Source organism: Solea solea, chromosome 1 (assembly GCF_958295425.1).
Source record: "Solea solea chromosome 1, fSolSol10.1, whole genome shotgun sequence".
NCBI classification, from domain to species: Eukaryota; Metazoa; Chordata; class Actinopteri; order Pleuronectiformes; family Soleidae; genus Solea; species Solea solea.
In genome coordinates this window covers 17281697-17297160 of record NC_081134.1, presented here as the reverse complement: position 1 = coordinate 17297160, position 15464 = coordinate 17281697, and the positions used below count along the sequence as shown (strand labels likewise).

Sequence of the window (15464 nt, the reverse complement as noted above, 5' to 3'; positions counted from 1 at the left end):
ACAACGATCAAAGACACACTAAGTTAAAAGTCATAGTTCAGGTTGATTTTAAGAGGTCGTGACACGTTGACCATGTAAATGTTGGTCTTCCAGTTTCTTCCTGAAGCCAACTAGGAAGCAAGAATATACAAATATGTTATTGAATAAATAGCCACTTGGGGGCAATTCTGATGGTTGCAAAAATAACACAGATTCCCATGGTCACAGCAACCGCACTGGGGTCAAGGTTCAGAGTCGGGGGGCAGCCATGGGTTAGAGGTGACCCTCTCCTCCAGCGAGTGCCCTGCCATTGAGCCCATCGGCCCTGGGAACCTCAACCCTTGACATTAAATTCGAGTAAAATCTCACAATCTCACTTAACACAGATGTGGGGGTAAGTTCTAAATAACACAAGGTGCCCAGGTTATACTAATTCTGTGAGATTAGGGACTTCGAAAGTATTTAGCGACGGGAAACTGTTCACTGCTTGTGCACTGCTTGTGCTATTTTACATCACGTCACACACAAGTCATTTTGTGACTGGTGGAAAGAACAAGAACAAAGTTATAGTTTTGGCCAGGATAATTCCTACTTCACAAGGAAACACAAGTACAGAAACACTGGGAAGTCCTCATTTCAACATTTCTGCATTAAATGTCTCCATCAACCACTTGAAATCTGCCCAGATGATGTTTTCAGGAACAAGCTGCGAGAACTCCCAAATGAGGGCTGCGAGAAAATAATGACGTCATCCTTTTCTCGCAGCCCTGGGAGAGAGAACAAAAGTCTCTGTTCTTGTGGAGAATACTGTATGTACAGGCGTGAGGCAGCACTAGAACAGCAAGCATCTCTACATCTTACCTAACACACCTTCATTCTACTTTGCACAATATGTTTAAATTAAAATATTTCTGATTGCTGTGTTCTAATGGCAGTTTTAGAGTGCTGTACTCAGTATTTTGTTCTAAATAACCCACAGTGGAGGAACAATTATGTCTAGTTCACCTATTTTCAGTTCGTATGGTTATTCCACATGTATTCTTCAGTGCACTGGGGGAACCACTGTCCTAAAACAAGGCTTAAACTATGATTGATTCACCTTTTTGAATCTCACAGATGACAGTGTGTCGTTGCCCATACAACACATAATGTGTTGCAGCAAATGAAATGAAAATGGATGAGTAATGTCCTTGCAGCACATGTGGCAGACGGGCCTCACTGTTTATCTTAAGCTTTTTCAAGTCTAAAGTAAATATATATATATTTTTTTTTTTTACATCTTTATGATTTCCAGCATTTTCTCAGCTCAGAGTTTTAACGTGAATCAATAAGACACACTCTGCATGTGGGCACCAGGTTTCTATGCACTTGAAGTCTCACATCTTTTAACCGTGTGTGGCTTTTTGACTCGCTAAGCTTCTTTTTCTGGCTTGTTGCTGAGGTGGGCACACATTGCACGCAGGCATACAGTATGTGGTAATCTGCGAGGCTCTGCGCTGACAGCCTATCCAGCTTCGAGGGCTGACAGTAAGCCTATTTCATATAGGACTGTGGTAATGACGGGGTTCTCTGCAGTCAGCAGCACTGCACAATGCACAGTTTGGAGACTGTGGCGTATCGGCTGCAACAGAGGTCAGAGAGACAAACGTACACAGAGAGAGAGACAAAAAACAACCCTGAATAATTGAAATACAGTTGTGATGAAGAAGCAATCAGCGTGGAAGAAAGTGACAGAGAGGGGAGCAATGGCGGGAAAAGAGTAAGAGGAAAGACAACAAAGAGAAACAGGTGGAGGAGAGGAGTTAGGTCCTCTGTGCTTTTCATTGAGAAGAAGTTAAAGCTGTAGTGCTTAACATTAACCTTTAGTGCTCACGTGGCACAGATCAGTGCCACAGGCACACCCTTGGTAAATGGACATCCTGGGCGTGTGTGTTTATACGTCGTATCTTCAGGCTTTACAATAATGCATTTTTTATCCTATCTTATGTGTTATTAAGTCAAAATTATGATTTGTTTTGTATCAGGTTTTTTTTCTTTCTTTTTGATTTTTAGACAGGAGTAGCGATAATTGTGCAGAAGTCACTAAACAGACTGTTTTTATTTTATTTTTGCAAACATTGAACTGTGTGACTTATTTCAAAATTTCACAAATTCAATCTGGTTTTAAAAGGTTTTGACTACTTTTTGCTCAGGTGTGTTTACATAAATCATACGGGTTATTTTCATCAGATTGCCTATAGGTTGTGCTGTAAAATGGATCTAAGACACGTTCTTATAGCCTCTGAACATACGTTTTAACAGAGTAATGGGAAAAAAGCAGCCGAAATGCTCTGTGTTCTCAGGGTTCAAATATCAACAATCATATGCTACTAAATTGCAGACTTCTGCCAATGCTTGAACTCACCAAATGCATTTTATATATTGGCATTTTTACAGTTTGATCTGCTGGATCTGACCTGTGTAGAACTTTAACTGCTTCTAGTTATTACCATCTTACATAAACATGACAAAATTCATCCTGATCAGTTCAGATGTCACTGAGATACACACATCTGAACTTGTTGAATGGGACTTCCCATGTCACGATCCCAATTTTGCTTCACATGAACATGGTCACCTGATATTGATAAATCGTGCTGGTCATTAAATATAAGTAAATTAATATGATTTTTTAATTTTCACTTTTGTATTTAAGTTTTAAATTGCTGTGAAATATGTACGATAGATTATAAGAAATAAAACAGTGTAAGTATCCAGTGTCAGCCAGTCAGCATACATACAGGCCTAACATTTCAGTATTTGTACTGTGTTAACTTGTTAATTTTCATTTGTAAATTGTTGTGAAGCTAAACCTTCAGCCCAGCTGTTATAACCACATGTGTGTGATGAAAGATAAGATGAGAAAAAAAAATGAAGTTGACTGATTTTAAAAATATTGTGTGTTGATCAGTTGTGATTTAAGGTTTGGGTGTGGACCTCAGAGGATTATCAGATTGCAAAGTGGACCCTGGCACTCTTCAGTTTAGGAATGGCTGCTCTAAAGCATTCTGTGCCTGTATGTGCCAAACACAGCTGCTGATGCTGCTGTTCACTGGATGAGGCAGCTCCAACTTTCCTGGATGAAATCTGGATGAACGCGCTGATGTTTGAAGACAGATATACGACAGGTAACTTTACAGAAGACCCGGCAGAGGGCGAGAGCGAGAATCTACCGTGTTTTGGTGACAGAAGTTACACACTGGAGCTTTAAATCTGGGTGGTAATGAGATAACTGCACCTGTCAAATGATGTGAAGGAGAGCAGCTCTCCTTGGCAGCAGTCATGTTTTTAAAACCACTTTATCACTGATATGTACGACGATTAATAAAAGTGCTCACTTCACTCCGTTCAGGGATTAAATCAAACTGTTGCCTCGCACAGTGAAAAAAAAAAAAAATAATAAACCATGCAGTATCAGTTTTACAAGTCATTTCTGAAGGAAGTCCCACACAGGGATCTTTACAGAGAGCTGTTTTTTCGGTGCTGATAAACTGCAGCTCTCACCGTCTCACCGAGTGAACACCTTAGCAGCAGAACACAGGATGAAGGAGTCATACACAAACACACGCACACACACACAAACACACAGCTGCCTGTGTTATATACTGCAGATGCCTGGATGTATGAATGAAGGACACAGCAGTAATAGTGCATCAATGTTAACATGATAAAATAATGGACACTCTCTTGTGCACATAAACAACATCCACCCTTTGTTGCTATGGATGTGATGCTGCGATGGTCACTTACATAGGTGGACTGCACTCTCCGCCAGTGTCCCAGCCCACAGCAAAACATCAAGACATCCAGTTAGGGGGAGAGGAGGGGACAGGCTGATAGGAGCCTCAGGAGTGGGTCAATTCAGGGCAGGATCGTCATGGCACAGGTTGCTCCACCTGATCTCCAGCTCGTCCAGTGGGTTTAGGATCGCGAGACAGGGAAAGGAATCCAATTTCCTACCTCCACAGGTTGTCGCAAGGGAGGTTTCACCTGGGGTTTGAGTTTCAGCTCCACTAAGTTTTGTCCTCACATGAGTGCAGGCATCTCACAGCGTCTCCAGTGCTCTGTGGGGAGTCTCATGCAGTCTGTGCGAAATCCAGCAGTTGTCATAAAGACGGAGGTTTGTAAGTCTTGTGTTGAGATGTGGCTTTGTGTGTGTGTGTGTGTGTGTGTAAGCGTGTGCTCACCTCAAATCAGAAGGACACAGGTGGTTCATCCTTTGCCATGTGTTCATTTACCCTCACACTGCCACACCTTTGTCCCAGCTCACCCTGTTGAATAATCCTCCCCTTCAGTCCCGCGTCAGCTTAAGACCCCCGTATAGTCTCACTACAGAAACCAACTGTCATTTTCATCCTCAGATCTCTCTCTCTCGTCCAATCACAGCTCCTGCATCACTTCACGGTCATCTTGCCTGTATCTCTGTCTGTCCCTCCCTGATAAGCTCACCCCGGGAGTTCAGATCCATAGATTTTTTTGGGGCTCTGTCTAATTCTTCTTTTCCTTCTGCTCAAAAAAAAAAGGAAAAAGAAATCTCAGCTCTGTGGCTCCTCCTCCTCCTCCAGTATCTCTCTTTAACACACTGCTTCCCTCTCTCTCTCTCTCTCTGTCGGGGCGTTCCTGCTTACCTGAGTCACTCTTTGCACCCCTGTTGTGACTGTACATGCTCGTGTGTGGAAGTGTGTGTGCAGGCTGCAGCTGAAGCTCGCTGCCCTCTCCCTCTCTCCCTCTCTCTCTCCCTCTCTCCCTCTCTCTGTTGCCATGCTAGAGCAGGTAACATTCGGCTAGCGCAGGAGACACACAGCCTGAATTCAAATGCGCCTCCAGCCCCTCAGATTTACAAAGCCTCCACCCCTCCTCAACAGCAGCAACTCACCTCTGTCATCTCTATCTGTTCTCTCTGCTTTTTCCTTAAGTCTATCTCATTGTCCTCATCTCTCCCTGCAGCGTCTGCTCTCTGTCCCTCTGCTGTTGATTCCTTTTGTATCATTTCTCTTCTCTGCTGTCACGCTTTTCTTTTCTTTCCTTTCTCCTCTTACCTTGAGAGCAAGCAGAGGAGGCACAAAAAAAAAACTCCTCCATGTAAGTGAGAATATTTCAACCTGTTCCTGGGTTTCTTTCAAGAACTTTCCCACAGATAAGCCGCTGACATCCTTGTATTAAAATTAGGTGCATAACTTTGAAATATAAACACATGTCTATTACATTCAGGCACAATGCAGATGAAGCCTGCCAGCTCCCCACAACTCACTCTGTGTTAACCAGCATTTTGGCAGCTGCACACAGGAAGCGATTCATTTTATATCAAGTTAGATGGAGACAACAGCCCCTGTGTACAAATACATGGGCTCTGTGGCGCAATGGACAGCGCATTGGACTTCTAGTGCCTTCTGGAAATGAAGTAATTCAAAGGTTGTGGGTTCGAGTCCCACCAGAGTCGGAGACTTTTGAAATGATACCTTCAAAAGATGATGCCATCTTCTGTGACACCATTTCCACCAATCTCTTCAACAGTCACCTGCAGCTAACTACAGAGATGACTATGACCTCTATAACATGCGAGGTACCCAGCTGCACCCAAACTCTCTGCTGCTGATACATACATAAAAATGCTCCCTCCAATTACTCGACAGAATTTTCAAAAGTTTCAAAGTTTCAAAAGACGTCTGCAGCATGCCAATAACGTAACATAGTTTCTGTTTGTGAAGACTAAAACAGAAGCAGAATAAAAACAAAAAAATCATCTTCTGTGTTACACACTGCAGTTTTGAATCTGCAGCCCTCCGGTTACGGGCCCAATTCCCTTCCACTTGGCCATGGCCTGCCCCAAACATGTTAATAAAAAGAGCAGCTCAGGATGGAAAGAGTGTCAGTCAAGTCAGTCAAATTTTGACCTCATGGTGGTGGTGGCCAAATGTAAAGTTAAGGGATCACCAAATCATTTTTTTTTGCAGTCCCTTGGCTCGAAGACGAGATATTCAAACTGGATAATTGAAAACTATGAGTATGATTCATCCAAAGCAGGTCTTTGCACAGTAATAAAAACTACTTGACATAAACTTTAAATCCAATATGTTGCAGTGATGCTGCTGCGGGTGAATCCTCTCATTTATTATAAAAACAGAGACCCAGATTAATCATGCAAAGCTTCTCTCCGCATGCATCAACAGTGTATTTGACTGAGAGTCCAATGAAGACGACCGGGGCACACACTGTTGACACGGTGTTCAGTAAAACGGCCACAGTCGGCCGAGCTGCACTAATGCTTTGTTGCGTATAATATGAATCATTAAGGAGGCGTCTGATTGTGGCTGTGGGGAAATTAAGGAGAGATAATTATAGGCCACACACTGGTTCATGAAAGCAGGCCAGCCCTCATTCCTCACTGTAAATGACTGCTGTAAACCGCCATGAATATCATTAATAATGCTTTTGAGATGCCACTGAGAGGGATATCAATTTTACTCTGACAATCACAGAATTCATCACTGAGGATGTTGCTGTTGTTTTTCTAATTCCATGATCTTGTTCCTTCCCCCCTTTTTTCTCCTGGAGAGACAGGAGTAGCTGCTTTGGCAAAGCATCCTTTAACATTATGTCCCACAGACAAAGAACAAGTGCTCTGTGGAGGTGTAAGTCTGTCAGACTTGTCCTGATGGAGCACTGCAAATTCCAGCCAACACCAGTCACTCAGCAGCGCTGTTACTCTTCACCCACACACATATAAGCCAGGGTTACATTTCAGAGAGTTACATGGCCAAGAAAACATAAAGCACCGCAGTTCCTGCTGCACCACAGGCAGCAGACGAGACGGAGATGCACATTTGCATACTGCCAAGGACAGGGCAAGGAATTAAAAGCTGCAAAACGGCAAAGAGCTGTTTATGAGCTGGATCTGTAAGAGAAGGCAAACATATGCTGAGAAAATGTGATCGGAATAATGAGAGAAAAGCAGAGGCTGTTTATTCTGTTATGGTTCTGTGCAGATTAGAATTGGTATGATATCAGTGATCTGGTCTAAACCTTGCTCTCTGGGTTAGGGATCACAAAAGTGAACTGAAAAAATAAATAAATCAAACAATACAAAAGAAATGTTTTCCCAAACTTCGTACATTTGGAGCCAAGTATCATGACACAAATGACCATAAATCACGACAAGAGCTAATTTGTTTTACAGCCATATCTGAAACGTCATTTCACATGTGTAATTTTGAAAATATACACATAAATCTTCATGAAAAACGTGGATTGGAGGACCCTGAATGAAACTCCAGACCCATTTGTGTGTCCCACAAATAAGAGAAGGCAGTACTTATGTTTTTAACATGGTTTGGGACCACTGGACTTGAAAAACCTTCATATTTTTCCACATGAAAACTAAAGTACTGAATATTCATACTCGGGGTATAAGGTCATTACAATGTTTGAGAGATAAAACGCTCTCCCTCATTAACATAATGGGAATATACAGTATTATACAGCTGTGTTTGTTGATTCCTTGCACATATACACAATCTCATTCATTCATGTAGTGCCAATCTTAGCTGAGATAGGGTGATAAGCGGGCTGCACCCTGGACAGGTCACCAGTCCATACCAGGGCCACACAGAGACAAACAGCCATTCATTCTCACAGTCACACCTATGGTCAATTGTCCTATTGTCAAATTAACCTATAGGAAACTGGAGAACCCACACGTACAACATGGGGAGATCGCGCAAACTCCATGCAGAAAGGCCCTTGTTCTGACCGGGTCGTGCTGCAAAGGCTAACCACTAAACCAGGCGTGTCCAAAGTCCGGCTTCGGTTTTATAATGTATTATTTATGGCCAGGGACGGAGCAGCACAGACGGCCCTGGGCACCCGTCACCTCTGTTAGCTCCGTTAGCTCAAATTGGAAGGAGTTGTGCTTTGAAACCAGAGCCCAGGGTTTGCACCCCGGCCATGACAGACAGATTTACTGCTTATTATGATATCTGACTCCAGATGTGAAAGAAAGACCGAGTTCTTTCATTTGTTCACTGCTGCGTGGCTTAGATTGGACCTTGCCGTTTAAAAATGAAAATTGTCACAATGGAAATAGAATGATTCTAAAACAGTGCTTCTGTATGTAAGTTTTACTGTTAAAAATTTTTTTTTCCATGAAATACAAAAACAGAGCACCTGACATTTTCTATGTCTGAGTGAGAGCTGTTGATTGAGACACAACAAATCGTGTCAGGATGGCCGAGCGGTCTAAGGCGCCAGACTCAAGGATTCAAATCCTTCCACTGGAATGGGACTTCTGGTCTCCGATTGGAGGCGTGGGTTCAAATCCCACTCCATACATACTGACATATTTATTTCATAGAAAGTTGCCAGTTCAAATGATGGGTTAAAGTCAGAGGCCAAATTTGCAATCATTAATTGGTATGGGTGCGAAATTAAAATGTAACTGTCAAAGTGATTCACTTTTCTTTTAGCTTCATTATCAGTGCTACCCCCCCCCACTTTGTTGCCGGCATGTATTCCATCTACACATTTTTTTTTTCTTGACCAATTTGGAGTAAAAATGTCAAAAGTCAGACTTAGAGTATATCCTTTCTTGAAGTTGACACAAAGAGTTAACTACTGACAAATAAACAGTCTACAAACTAAATGAAGTGTTCAGCTGAAAATGTGTTTCTGATCGTCTTAAAAATGGAATATAAATATTTGAGAAATATCAACTTGGGCAGCCAATAGCCAAGAGGAAAGTGAATGGCTTGTGAATGAAGTTGCTGGCACGAGTCCCCACCAGGTCAAGGACTAGAATACCCCTGAGCAAACTCTCAAAACTGCTGAGAAAAACTTCTTAAATATTAAAATACATTCCAACGTCCTCTGCCATTTGAAACGCATGTGTCTCACATTGAGTAGATCAGAGTTTCATCCTGCTGCTACGAAGGAAGCACAGTGATCAGTGAACACATAATGGAATCTGAACCAGTGACCCTCCCTGTTGTGAGGCAAAAATTCCAGCCACTTTATCACCGTGTGTCCCAAAGATGCATGTCCATCCATCCATCCATCCATCTTCTACCACTTTATCCTCCACAGGAAGGTCGTGGAGGGAGCTGTGCCAATCTCAGCTGACTTAGGGCGTTAGGCGGGGTCACACACATCGAGACAAACAACCATTCACTCTCACACTCACCTACGTTCAATTTAGAGTGTCCAATTTACCTTATCCCCATATTGCATGTTTTTGGACTGTGGGAGGAAGCCGGAGAACCCGGAGAAAACCCACGCACACACATGGAGGAAGGTCCTCGTTCCAACCGGGGCTTGAACCCGGGTCTTCTTGCTGCAAAGGTAAGATGCATGTCAATAAATGTCAAGCGATAACTCATCAGTGAAGAAACACTGCAGTCTTACAATTAATATAAAGTTGTTGGTTTTTTTTTTATTCAATATCTTTAAAAATGGTTCAAAAAAGTTTGTTTACAAGACCTTTTCCAACACTCTGTACATCATGGTAAGAAATGTGTTACAGATAAAAAAAGAGAGAGTAAAATTAAAAATGCATAGCGCAAACGCACAAAATTACACATCAATAAATAATTAAGATATGATACACAAACATGAGAAGAGACAATACCGTTTTAAATCCAGAATAAAGTTTACATTTTCCTTGGCTGCATTGCCTTTCAATCAATTTGCAGACGTTACCATTCGAAAACATGCTGGTCCTCATCATCATCATTAGGTTTCCCTGGTGCTGCTCCCTACACATATATACACTGTCAATAGCCACTCCTCTTCAAAACATGCTCCGCCTTTTGAAAATCCTCAGCCTGACCAAGAATGTAAAGTAGATAAATGTCAAAGTCACCAACGCATTCTTCATTGGGTATAAGAGCGGTGTCACGGAACCAAAGATGACAATCAGAGCGACTCGAATGACAAAGAAAGGAAAGTCCTGCAGAAGAATGCCAGCAGTGGACAACAGGGAGTTGTGAGGAGTGATTATCATGCGAAAAGTGGACAGGAAGCTGACAATGTAGATAGGGAATACCCAGTGTGAGTAGAAGATTGACGGTTCCTCAGCTACTCTCAACATCTCCACAGTGTCTAACCAGAAGAGAAAACTATCCACGAACATCTCTGACCTCCCATCCTTCCTCCACAGGAAGCCTAGATTTCCAGAGTAGGAGATGGGATGTGAGGATGAGGAGTAAAGGTAAGCAGTGCTGGGTGCTCGCGAGCTGAGAGTCGACCGGCCGGGCGAGCCGGAGAAGTGCTGCCATCTGCCTGAGGCAATGCCATTTTTGGCCTCTGCGTGGCTTTGGGTCAGACCGTTGTGGCCCTCATCAGGCTGCAGCTGGCTTGATACAGTGCTCACCTGTTCCAGGTGGGTGAGGATGGGGCCTGGATAGTCAAGGTCAGGATCCAGGCTGTCTGCTGCAAAATAACAAGAGCATGCACAACAAGCTGTTACACTACTGTCTTATGACAGGGTTAGACCTAACCCTAAGTCCAGCCAATGTCATGTTCATGGTCATAATTCATGTCATTTGGTATCATTATAATGATATGATCATGCCACACCTACATGTGACCTCTTCTAAAACATACTCTTTTCAGGGGCAAGGAACCACCTTCATGGACCTTGATTTTCTATGTGAAAATAAAACATTTCAGTCTTCTACTGTATATCCTCCAATAATCCAATCCTGCAATTCTTTTATCTCCAAGTATTTCAATGAGTGTCCTGTAAAGGGTTAATAAGATAGCAGTAGCACTGGACTGGTATGTTAGTATTATTACCAGAGAAAACAATACAAGTAGATAACGCAGGAGCCACACTACAGCACTACAGTTTGCCTTTATTTTTGGTGGAAATTCCCATTTTTAACTATTCCAATTATTACCATTATGCAATTTTTATACAGAGATCCTGGAGACCTCTGAGGTCATATTCTTCTACTGACTGAATGATGGAACAATGAAAAGCTGATCAAATGTTGGTATGCAGGACGATTCAACAGTAAAAGATAAACGTTAAAAGGAATAACTCTAGCCTCTTAACAAAAAGCTCACCTCGTAAAATCTACATCACTTCCACACCAAAGTTCATAGAATAAATCAGCGTTTTTAATCTCACAGGGACACAGAAGCTGCCGGTATGCTGCTGCCTTGGTTGATAGGTTTGTGTCACTTAGGTAAAACAGATTTTAGACACCTCACTCAATATGGAGGCACCTGCAGATCAACAACTCCTGTGTGCCGTGATGAAAAATCAATGGTTTTCTGAATGGAGTTTAGTGTGGGGAGTGAACATTTAGAAAGAGACACAAACGTCAGTTCCCAGTCAGAAAAGGCTGTTTAACAGCGAGAAAAATAAGCTCTCATCTTCCTCAGTAGACGGTTTTATTCGGTGAGCTTATTGAGTGGCAAAAATCTGTTTTTCCTTGTGTAGCCATGTTGTCAGTGAGAGCTAACATACTGTACATGTGCCAGTGTGGTTCTCAGCAACATATAACTTTTCAAACGTCATGTTATTTCCAACAACCTGATGCTTACATTGTCCAGTGAGCCTGCAGGGACGAATCCTCTCTATGACGTCCACACAGATGAGCGAGAACAGCACCAGGGAAACGGGCAACTCGGCAAAATGGTCGAGCCTGTGTCCTCTGTCCACCTGCACCTACAGCACGCACGACATTTGTACAACAAATGTAAGTACAATAGTCGTAGATAACTGATTTGTCAATTCGAATTTGTGAGCGATGAAACATGACGCAGCAGAATTGCAACATTTGCCTTGAGCTCCTGCATTCAAATTTTCAAAATGACACACATTATGATGCCGCTGGGTGCCATCAACACAGGATTAACAGACAGTAGATGTATAAATATGTCTGGTTTGACAATTTTGGGGGAAAATATCCAATTGCAAATTCTCTGACAGCAACATTTTTGTGTCTGACACTTTCATGTGGCCCACGGCCCTCTCCTGTTTGCCACTGCATCGCCGCATCAGCGACATCTTGCCACATCTTTACCAGAGGTCTTTGTCATAATCTGGCCATACATATTATTTATATTCTATATATATAATATATATATTCTAATGCAAGGATAAGAACTAAGAGATAGAACTAACATGTATAAAAAATTGGTTCATTCTGAATAATACATTGATATCGTGCTTGCCTAAGCACATATGTGGACATTTGGGGCGATGTAGCTTATACACATGAATGTTTGTACATATTTATAGAGATAAGTGTTTATTCATTTAATTTTTCTACGGATGGTGTTACTATTACAAGACTTTGGGGTCTTTTGCTTTCATTTCTGAAAATTATATTAAAAAAGGGCAAACTAAATCTCCTCTTGGTTGATTTTGGGTAAAATGCCAAGAAGTGGGCCGAGAACTGAGGGAGGGAGAGTGGGCATTAGTGCAGAGGGGCACGGTGGAGACAGAAAGGTGACAAAGCAACACCTCTATTTTTTATAAAGGGGGTGGAGTCTGGAAAAAAGAGACAAGAGGGTGGTGAAAGATTGGATTAAGACTGGAAAGAGGCAGTAGATATGCAGATTTATTCAATACTTAACACTACACTGAAGAAGATTTGAACCTTGGTCAGCAAATTACATAACACATATACACTGGTTTACACCTTTAAAAAGTGGTTTTAGGATTTAGTTGTGTTTTAAGGTGGATTGACTTAAGCCCGGGTTAATGGCCAACCTGTTACGTCTAATATAGGTTACTGAATACCACAGGCCAAGTACAGTCTTGTGACAGGACACACATTTCTGTTGCCCTTCTTCTTGTAATTATGATGGTAACAAAGTCCTCCTCAGTATATGCTGGGATGGACAGCCAATAATGGAATCCCAAGGGACTAGAAACTGGTGTTTGTGTGTGTGTGTGGTGCACTGAGCCACGTCGACCATCACTCAGTGAATGATTATAGTGCTCTAAACACATTCTCGAACACAAGAGGGGGTCATAAAACAGCTTGGGCCACAAATGGACGGTTTACGACAAATATGCCTCTTCAAGGGCCCGGCGTCGCCGGAGCGTGGCAGAACAAAACATCAACAGGTGCCCCTCAATGACGGGGGGATCAGTCACAGTGACGTTACCTTGGAGCTGGCGATTAGAATAGCAAAGCACGGTAACGTGCACAGGACGAGATACGCCAGCGCTGCGGGTCTCCTGAAAAACAACACACGGCGCTTCAGCTCTCAACGTGAATGATTGTCATCTAAATATGATACACGACATGTTTGGAAAGCAGGGTTTATGCTACAGTGCAGGAACTGATTCTTGTACTTGCTTTAACTTTCCTTTTCATGTATTCCACATATTTTAACTAGTAACTCTGTAGCTACTACACGGTTGTAACCGCTAAAGCATAATGCAACAGCAACATAAGAGTCATAAAGTCAATGAAGTGACACAGTAATGACCATTAGGAAGACAGATCCACTTCGAGAAACTGGTCTTACAGATGGAGTTTGCTGTTTAATGCTTATTAATTCAGTATTTCTCTGTTTGCCTTAATGCTTATTGCAGTACACACATAAGAAAGCTCACTGGTTTGTAAAACGTGGTGCTTGAAAATGTATGAATTGAAAATTTAAAATGACTCCGCTGATATTTTTTCCACCTACACAGTAAATTTTAGTGTTAAAGCAAGACTAAAACAGTCAGTTCAACACCAATGCCACCAAATATACTCTAGAATAGTGTTTCATTTAACTCTCTTGCTGCTATTTGAATGCTAAAACAGTTCATTTTGAAACTATTTCTGAGTGTATTTAATATTAAAATACTTATCAACATGTTTTATTGCTACGTTCTCGCTACTCACTCTCTCTTCCAGTCTTGTCAACGCTTCATCAATGTGTAAAATCGACATAAGGTGTACTCACCACTGTGTGACCTCTCTCAGGAACCTCCGCTGCTTCAGAATAATATATTTAATAGGGACCCACACCAGCAGGGTCACAGAGGTCACATAGGCGATGGACGCCGCCACCACGAGCCAATAGGCCGTTTGATCTTGTCCTCTCACGTCACGCACGAGGCCGGCAAACCTCTCCATGACGACAAAGATCGGTACGGAAAGAGCTGCAAACTGCAGCACCTCGTACAGGATGAGCTTGAGTGTCTTCGCTGAGGGCATCGTTCCTGCACATCAGCTGCTGCTCTGAACTTGGACTGACAGTCATGTCTCACAAAAGGAGCCGGTGGAGTCGTTGGACTCTGCACACTGACATTGCTTACACTGCACTGGAGGCTGTATTCTTTTATTGCGGAGGTAATGAGGTGGTCAGGCTGGCCTTTTTATGGGCTCACAAAGAAGAGTACTCCCATCCCATAATTTGAAGGAGAAAATGACAATGAGCCTGGGGATCACTCGACACCAAGACACTGAATTTTGACAGGGGTTATTTTCAGTAAGAAAGAAAGTAGTGAATTACAAAGACACAGAGGAGTAAACATTACATTATGCTAATGTTAGGCTATTAAGACTGCGACAAAAATGTGAACTACCACTACTACTTTAATCTGTGCTTGTTTCTTCTGTCTCGACAGTTTACAGCTATTGTATACAATGATCTCCATCTAGTGGCAAAGCAAAGGACACATTTCAAAAATCCAGAAAGCTTTGGTAACACTTTCTTTTGATTGTCCACTGCTGACTACTTATTCACCTGAAAAATGACACAAAATGAACTAACTGCCAATAGACTAGAAGTTGTGCTCCAAGTGTTTCTAAACCTAACTCCATAGAAAAATGCCTGTTGACTGTAAATACCATGTTTGCAGTGTAACTAATCATCCTCTTACTACTTCTCATGATCACAAGTATGACCAATTCTGAGTTTATCAAGTAAACAAATCATAGATTAGTTAACAACAATGCTCCACTCTACCTACCTAAAAACTTAGCTGAAGTTCAGAGGGGACCGGGCTCCCAAACTCTGGAATGAGTTGCCAGTTAAGATAAGACAGGCCCCGTCACTTCCTGTTTTTAAAAGCTCGTCTTAAGACGCACGTCTTCTCCTTTTGGCGTTGTGCAGAACTGCTGTTTTGTCTGTTTTTATAACACTGAATGTGAGGTGTGTTTTTATGTATTTTACTAAATTATTCATTAGCATTTTTTATCTTTGTTTCTTATTTTTATGTTACTGTACATCACTTTGGGCAACTGTGTTGTCTTCCTGTAGTTGACAATCAACAAACTAAATAGGGGAACTATTCTTGCGTCTGTAAATGTGTGTCAGGAGGATCATCTAATTAAAGTGAACCGTTGAGAACAGTAGACATGAAGTGTCAACTGAACATCTGTCGACGTGATACTGAATACCTGCGATTACTGGACAATCAAAACATCCAAAACATTTAAACGCCATCAGATTTTGAGTAAATGTATTCACACTGTTTCCACACCTTGGTTGAC

The 15464-nt window shown here is 42.0% G+C and overlaps 2 protein-coding genes and 2 non-coding genes across 4 annotated transcripts in view; 2 read left to right on the top strand and 2 right to left on the bottom strand.

Annotated features, from left to right (window-relative positions):
- The window catches only part of cacnb2b (calcium channel, voltage-dependent, beta 2b), a 35235-nt gene extending 30586 nt beyond the window's left edge, over nucleotides 1-4649 (bottom strand). The window contains exon 1 of the mRNA XM_058642742.1: nucleotides 3769-4649. Within this exon, the coding sequence (XP_058498725.1) occupies nucleotides 3769-3816 (48 nt within the window). The 5' untranslated portion in view covers nucleotides 3817-4649. The remainder of the gene's footprint in view (nucleotides 1-3768) is intronic.
- A 715-nt stretch (nucleotides 4650-5364) lies between these two features.
- trnar-ucu (transfer RNA arginine (anticodon UCU)) lies at nucleotides 5365-5458 on the top strand. Its single transcript has 2 exons — nucleotides 5365-5401; nucleotides 5423-5458. It is a non-coding gene; the product is annotated as a tRNA-Arg (tRNA).
- A 2776-nt stretch (nucleotides 5459-8234) lies between these two features.
- On the top strand, nucleotides 8235-8354 carry trnal-caa (transfer RNA leucine (anticodon CAA)). The gene is made up of 2 exons: nucleotides 8235-8272; nucleotides 8301-8354. It is a non-coding gene; the product is annotated as a tRNA-Leu (tRNA).
- Nucleotides 8355-9445: 1091 nt separating this feature from the next.
- Nucleotides 9446-14253, bottom strand: tmem236 (transmembrane protein 236). Its single transcript, XM_058639545.1, has 4 exons — nucleotides 13930-14253; nucleotides 13138-13210; nucleotides 11563-11686; nucleotides 9446-10440 (listed from the first exon to the last, which is right to left on the bottom strand). Exons 1-4 carry the CDS (start codon nucleotides 14181-14183, stop codon nucleotides 9800-9802), a joined length of 1092 nt encoding a protein of 363 aa, XP_058495528.1. The 5' UTR covers nucleotides 14184-14253; the 3' UTR covers nucleotides 9446-9799.
- Nucleotides 14254-15464: the final 1211 nt, after the last annotated feature.